The 7,698-nt window shown below is 31.9% G+C and overlaps 1 protein-coding gene across 1 annotated transcript; it reads right to left on the bottom strand.

The window, feature by feature from the left end:
- Positions 1–5,730: 5,730 nt before the first annotated feature.
- Positions 5,731–6,904, bottom strand: LOC149954615 (uncharacterized). The gene is made up of 5 exons (XM_090167656.1): positions 6,791–6,904; positions 6,323–6,414; positions 6,160–6,258; positions 6,027–6,074; positions 5,731–5,912 (listed from the first exon to the last, which is right to left on the bottom strand). The coding sequence occupies exons 1-5, from the start codon at positions 6,864–6,866 to the stop codon at positions 5,865–5,867; spliced, it is 363 nt and encodes a 120-aa protein (XP_090023782.1). The 5' UTR covers positions 6,867–6,904; the 3' UTR covers positions 5,731–5,864.
- Between the last annotated feature and the right edge of the window lie 794 nt (positions 6,905–7,698).

Raw genomic sequence — 7,698 nt, 5'->3', positions numbered from 1 at the left:
AGTGGATTGTATTACCTGTAATTAGTAGTGTGCTGTGCGGTTGTTAGTTAAGTGTTTTGTAAGTGTAGCTGTTTTATGTGTTAGGATAATTCATATTTTCTCTTAATTAAATGCTGGCAATCCTTATTACAGTTATTACGACACTATAACTTTCAGGGGGGGGAGGGGGGAGTCGTGGAGATCAGTAAGGAGGGAAGATTCAAAAAGTTCCAAATGTAACCTTGAGAATCTGACCCACGCACTAAACTCGAGGGAAATTTAAATACTTATTTCCCCGTGCCGTATGTATCGAATTTATTTGTTCGGATCCTTAGAGTCGGTATTGTCACAGAGTAGGTAAATGAAATCAATAGTAGCTATGCAAAACAGTAACTCTTTTATTTGTACTTGGAATTATCAATGGTAATCGTATACAATTTAACTGGTACTTCTTACCTAACGGTTAAAGGATTAACAGTTCGTGGCTATGGTGGGCCTTGGGGTTGTGACGAATAATATATATATACAAAAAAATACTTTGGTTGGTAGTTTTAAAAAAAATAAATATAAAGAAACTGGCTTTGGCTAGCCTGACGTAAATAAAAATAGTTAACTATCACCAATTTCGTATTTAGTTCCGGATGTGGAGGATTTGACAGACTAGATGGTAAAGGAGTATGGCTGCTCTGACAGTTGAACAAAAGAACTAAATCTACGGGGTTTCTGGTCTAACAAAAGGGGTGGCATATAATCGTCTGCTAAACTCGCAGGAAATTAGGTCGGGACATAAGAGTTTCAGTTTACACAATACATTTAAACGAAATAAAGAAAAATTATAAAGGAAATGTTCAAAAGTACTTATCGCTCTTCAAGTAACCTTCCAAGGAAGAACCGCACATAACTTCTACACCAAAGTCATCGCGCACAACCACGAATTCGACCGAAATACCCGCACAAGTACCGTGCACTTTTAACCTTCATGTCGAACCGCGTCACCGAATGCTGTATACCACATTCTGATCACCCTTGAAGAAACGATTAAAACAAAACTAAAGAAAAACTGACTGTTTTGTACAAAGTTGTCTTGGCTTTATATACAAGATAAATAGATGACCCCTTATCTTATCGGGGTGTGTAAAAAACGAAAAAGCTACGGGGCTGCCAGAATAGGCCAGATAAATGAAATGAAACAAAAACAATATATGAATGGTCCCTAGAGGGCTATGCTGAGGGAAAAAAAATGATAAAAAGTAGAAAAATAACAAGATGATCACTCCCGAAAGTTAAAGGGTCGTGATACAGTCGTTAATGAATGTATAAGTAAGCTTAAACCCCTAGACAGCAGCAATCGCTACCCCGAGAAACGAAGGTCATGCATCACTCCCGGGATTTAAGGATACAATTGTAGCGACTCAGGGTAAGTTGGTTATGGTTTACCTACAGTGGTAGATTAAACGTTACAAATTGTTAGTAAAAAACCATGTTGGAACGGAAATGACGAACTAATTTCTTTCCTATATAGTATTATAGTACTGTATATAAATATGTTTGTGTAAATAAAACGTACTTAAAAAGGTAAAATATGAGAAATACCCCAATAAATTAAAAATGCTTGTATAACACCCATTTATAAAAAGGCGATCATAACAACCTGGCTAATTACAGACCGATTTCTGTCTTATCCACTATAGCAAAAATCTTTGATAAATGTTTTTACAGCAGGCTTAATTCATTTTGTAACAAACACTCCGTTTTGTCAAAGAACCAGTTTGGTTTTAGGGTGGGAACCGGTACCGATTTAGCAATTGTTAAAGTCTACAAAGATATACTATGCGCCTTAGATAGTGGAATGTATTGTATTGGCATTTTTTTGGACCTCGAAAAAGCATTCGACAGTGTTCCCCACGAAAGGCTTATTAAAAAACTGGAACTTAAAGGTATAAGGGGACTCGGTTCACAGTGGATAAGAAGTTACCTCTCAAATAGAAAATGTTGTAGCAAAGTCAATAATGTATTTTCTGCGTTCGACAACGTCACCATTGGGGTCCCGCAAGGGTCAATTTTGTCGCCCCTACTTTTCAATGTTTACATTAATGATCTAACTACAAAAATTTTAAATGGTCTCTATTTATATAGACACTATATTATTACTCAAACATATTAGCCTTAAAAAAATGCAGCCCTCTGTATAATTAATTCCTGGTTAAAACAAAATGGTCTAAAATTAAATACGTATAAAACCGAATATATTCTTTTTAAAAATATAAATAAAACCGTAGAAGATAATGTATGTGTTCTGAAAATTGGGGGAAATAAAATCAAAAGAGTAGTCTCATATAAATATTTAGGAATCTGGTTTGACGAATACTTAGGCTTTAGCAAACATATTGAGGAAGTTACGAAAAAAATTAACTCAGCCGGTTTTAAAATTTATCAGTGTAAACTGATGTTCCCTAGAAAAAACATTTTGAAAAATATTACGCACTTTTTTATCCCTATTTAATCTACGGTGTGCAAGTATGGGGTAATACGGCACAAAACAATCTAAACCGAATCCAGGTGATACAAAAAAGAGCCCTAGGTAATATATTTAAAGTTGATAAACCGCTATTTGAAAAATGTTCATTGTTAACTATAAAACAAATAATCGATTTCTGTTCTTCAAAATTTATTCACAATAATATTAACGGATCAACGGAAAATATTGTATTTCCAAAAGGAACGATAGCACACCCTAGACGTAGTACCAAACTTTTAGTTGAACCCAACTGTCGAACCACAAAAAAATTAAATTAAATTTTTTATAACGGTTGTAAAAAATACAACCTAATCTATATCTACCTGAAAGATTGTAAAACCAAACTCGCCCTAAATCAAAATTTAAAGACATTAATTTTAGAGAACAATTTTTGAAAACTAGTGTAATAAAAGTGTGTTATTTCGAGTTAATTTTTGTATTGCCCTTTTGGCACCTTTCGTATTTTTGTATTTAAGAATTTTTTGTTATATCTAGTTGTTTTTCTTTTTTTAAATTTTAACTATATGTTACATCTCTACCCACTGCGGGCCTATACGTCGCAAGCTGACTTGGCCCTATAATGAATACAAACATGTACTCCAAATTTTATCAATAAAATAAATTGAATTGTAAAAAAAAAAAAGTTCTTAAAATATATATGAGTTACATAAAAAGGTATTATGGAAAGGTAATAATAATCCCAGCTTGTAGCACTGAGTGAAAACTCGGCACAACTGCGTTGAGTTTGCAAGTTCTCTCCTCACTGGTTTAAATGGTTTTCCCCGAGTGCTTTGGTTTCCTCTTGCGTAAAATCGTATTTAGGTTAACTGTAATAGCTATAGTGTAGGGAGCTGTTGGCCCGCGTGGCATTGTAACCCGGCCTCCTGAAATAATAGCTTTAAAAGTCGCTTGATGACTTCTTCGGATATGGTCAGTCCAACACAGAGGTTAAGAAACATAATCGAATATCAAAACAGTCCTCAGTTACAGTCATTGTTAATGACAGTTATCAGCTACCAAGCCTACCAAATAGTAAAGCTCCATTTTGGTCGAATAAAACCATAAACTGATAAAAAAAACGAACTTGCAAAGCAACTAGTGATGAACCTTCTCGCGTGAGATGTTTTGCCGGAAATTCGGCATGGAAAGTTTAGCTATTGGCAAGAACTGCCCGTAAAAGTTGTTCCAACTCTACAAAATGTAAAAATATAGAAAATCAAGATTTTAAAGAAGAATTTTTGTTAAATGTGTCACCTTAAAATGATTACTTCAAAATTAAAATGTTTTAATACTATAAAGTCAAACACTATAAATATGTCAATTCACTAATTTTATCAACTTTTGCATTGCAGTCCATAGGTGGTTCTTTTTAACTATAAATATGTCGCCTATTACATATTTAACCCTAAATTCTGTATTTTTGATTAAAAAAAACCCTTTTTCTAAAACGCGTACGATTTAACGGCATGAGTACGGCCGACAAGTTTCTTACGAAATTTGATCGCGACTTACATACTGAGTTTAAGGCATATAGATTCGTGACCGGAATTGAGTTAAAATAGAAAAACGTTGAGGTGAGTTGTTATTTAACCTTTCATAGCTCCGACGGCAACTATTTAAAGTATCAACTGTAGTTTGAAAAAACGTATCTCGTTTTATAATTTAGAGCTCCCCCTGGTGGCCAAAATATGAAATAGGTCATTTTATGGTCGCTGTTTTAAATTTGTGACGACGTTTGACAAAAATTTAAAAAAGAAACATATGGATAAGCATATATCATACTTATAAGTAGCTCAGTGCAACATTTTCTGTCAGTGCAGTAAAAAGTCGAACCATAACCGTTTTAAACCCTTGTTTTGGAACAAGAAAAAATACATAGCAAAAAAAAACGTTTTTCCGTGTAAAAAATATTTACGTGAATGTAAACCCCATAATAATTTTTGTGTCAAGTAGATTTCTTAACATTAAAAGAGAGTTGGGGTCAAACTATAGAGCAACGGTTCAAAAATAAAATTAAGAGGCCAACGCTAATATAATTATTTTTTACCTCGATCGAGGCCGGATGAAGTAATTACTTTAACTTTTTAATAATCACTTAAAAAAGAACCCGAAGTCTGGGTTATCGAATTTTTAGATTTCGGGCCAATTTTAAAATGTTTTCAATCTGCAAGTTCACAAAAAATCTAGTAAGAACTGTCATTAACCAAATTGAGGCTTATTATAAGTTATAAAGCTATTATATTTTTACATTTGCAACCATTAAATTACAGAAACGTTTCGAAAAGTTTTTATAATTTTGTGCTAGTAAGTATTACTTTTACATTAGTACAATTCTAATAATAATTATCGAGAATGAGTATCATTTCTGGAAAAGGGTTATGAGAAAGAGATATATCTTTCAAAAATTTGGGAAATATTTAAAACACAATTTATTTTATCATGTTTTTTTAATATTTGAAAAAAGTACCCTTAATTGTGTTTTTTTTTCTCAACTGAAAATGATATTTATAAGAAAAATTTAATATTTCTTAGGAACCTTTTCTTTTTCCAACCCTTCAATCTGTTGCTTTAAATGAAGAAAATACTAAATTTAACGAGAAGTATATTCTTAGGAAAAGTCATTCAAGTAATTTGGAGCTTCGGTGCCTTTTATCAAAGCGTAGAATGAACATTTATCATCTGAACCTTATGTAAGGCCATGCCTTTTGATCGGTACATTGCTCGGTGGTCATTTGTTACACCATCGAATCGGTTTTGCTACAATGAATGCTACCTTTCTAGTGTATAATTTACGAAACACACTGGGGAAGTCCCATTATCACAATAAGACTTTGTTTATAATCGTACACGTTATACCTCTTTGTTTTAGAGCGCCGGCTTTACCTGTCTATCAAATATCATAAATTGTTTTTAGAAATTTTGTGGCGACTTTAATTCCAAAGACAACATTATACTATCTAATATAAATTATACAATATAATTACTTTTGAATACAACCCAATAAACTATTTCCTAAGCACTAAATTTCATCAAAAACGTGCCAAGGTATAGGTTATGTTTTTCAATTAATTTAAAGGAGCAGATAAAATTTTTAAAGCCAATTCAATCAGAAGTACATGGCCAGAACTCCTTAATAATTATTTATACTATTTACCAAAATATATTATGGCAGTATGTTTTAGTTTGTACTAAAAATGAATGTCGGAAGTTGTTAAAATAAACGTAAATAGAGCTTTTCTTTCAGATTATTCATTTATTTTATATGTGAAACATTTTGTTTTATTTTTTTCCACTTATTTTCGCAATGTTTATTTATTTTTTTGATATGGATGGTACATGTTGTTAACGCAATTTCCGAAGATATCATTTAACCAGTGCAGAAAACTCCCCAACCGACGCACCACCATTTCAGTTTCTGAAACAATATTTTGGACAAAGTTTAGTATTTTGATCAACACCATGAGCAGGCTTAAATCAATTTCTTCTATTTCGAAATTAAGGGGTTATTCAATATTAAAAAGTAGCTTACGGGATTTGGTTTTCTAAAAGAATCTACACAAATTCCTTCGAAACAAATCTATAAAATTATTAAAATTGGTTAGAAATTTAAAGGACTGCAGTTCAAAGGCCTGTGGTTTGATTTATAGTCTAAAAGTGTAAACCTTTTTCTCGCCACAAATGGTCCTGTTTGGTAAGGCAAAACTATCAACCGCATCGGAATCTCTTACGAAACAGTTAATCATGCAAGGATTTGAAGGATCCTAAAAAGATAAATACATTTGTCTTTTTCTGTTATAAAAAACTTCTAAAGTCGTTAAAAATTACAATTATCCCAATAAGATCCGCTTCTTTATCATTTTTGATCACTTTGCAATAATCGCTGCCATCAAAAGATGTAGGATTTTCGACTTCACTTTCTTAAAAAAAATTCCAGTTAATAACATAATACGGCCTAGATTCAAATAATAATATTTTTATCGTAGAAATATCTGTGTCATGATTATCACAAAGCCAGTTCTCAAAATAACCGAAATATCTCACTCCTATTAACATTTCTTTGTTTTGAGGCTGTAATGTGTATTTCTGGCCCACTGCTTAGTAATGATCTTAGACTTTGAATTTTAAACAAATTAATTATTAAAAAATAAATTATGGTACCGAAATATCGAATAAGTCATAGGTTTTTCTTTTGCATTAAAACCGAATGCTCTTAAGTAAATTAAACACGCGTTTTGTTACCCAACATAGCGATTATTATCTTCAACTTTTTTATAACAAAATTTCACAACTTACCTTCTGTCGGAGAAGCGACGAACAGTTCAGGCAACGCAATCATGCCAATCGACAAAAGAAAATATTTCAAACTCATATTGAAAGTTTGTTTGGCAATTTGTCGTTAGAAAATAATTCAATGGTTCTTTCCGAAAACTTTTTCGGTATTTATAGGTAAATGTAGACCTCGTAGAATTAAATATTTTTCTTTACTGAACTTGTTTGTTCGTGAAATGGCATTGGCACTTCATTGTTAAAATCGTCACATCGTCATTTCCCGAACAAGGGTATTTTTTAATATAATTGACACTTCGTTAAAAATGAAGAGACATATTTTCATAACACGCTTAGTTTTAAAAGCTCTGGTTGAATAAAAGTTACATTTAATAAACTGGTTTTAATAACATTCACTAAAATATTTTTTAAATTAAAATGTGCGTTTTAAACAGAGTTTAGAAAATAATGAATTCATTTGGCATTAATTTTATGATATCGAATGATACCGGATTTAACTTTGGGAAACAACGAAAAGTACGATACCTTAAAGTTTATAAAAACCACCTGTTAACTATAATGCAAATTTATTAGGTGAAAAAGTAGAAACTAATTTCAAGTAATGATGAAACTTACTAAATACTCGGACCAATAGGTTTTCGAGGATAAAATTAAAACTCGAATCTCGGACCAAATAGATCAAAAGTAAGTTTTATAGATATCAATATGGCTATGAAATAATTAAGCGCTTCATATCATTTACTAAAATACATCGATCATTGGTACAAACGAATAAAATACATCTAGCATTTGTAAAAACATCTAACACCACTTTTAAAAACTTAATCCCTAAATTTAGGTATGTGGATTCTTCGTTTACCGAGTCTGCATGTTTTGAGATCAAATTTAATAAGTAAATTCAAAAAATTGCGTGC

The sequence above is a fragment of the Leiobunum rupestre genome, chromosome 3 (genome assembly GCF_980474605.1).
Source record: "Leiobunum rupestre chromosome 3, qqLeiRupe1.1.hap1, whole genome shotgun sequence".
Lineage (NCBI taxonomy): Eukaryota > Metazoa > Arthropoda > Arachnida > Opiliones > Sclerosomatidae > Leiobunum > Leiobunum rupestre.
Note: the sequence above shows the minus strand (reverse complement) of the source record. Positions and strands in the feature narration are given on the sequence as shown.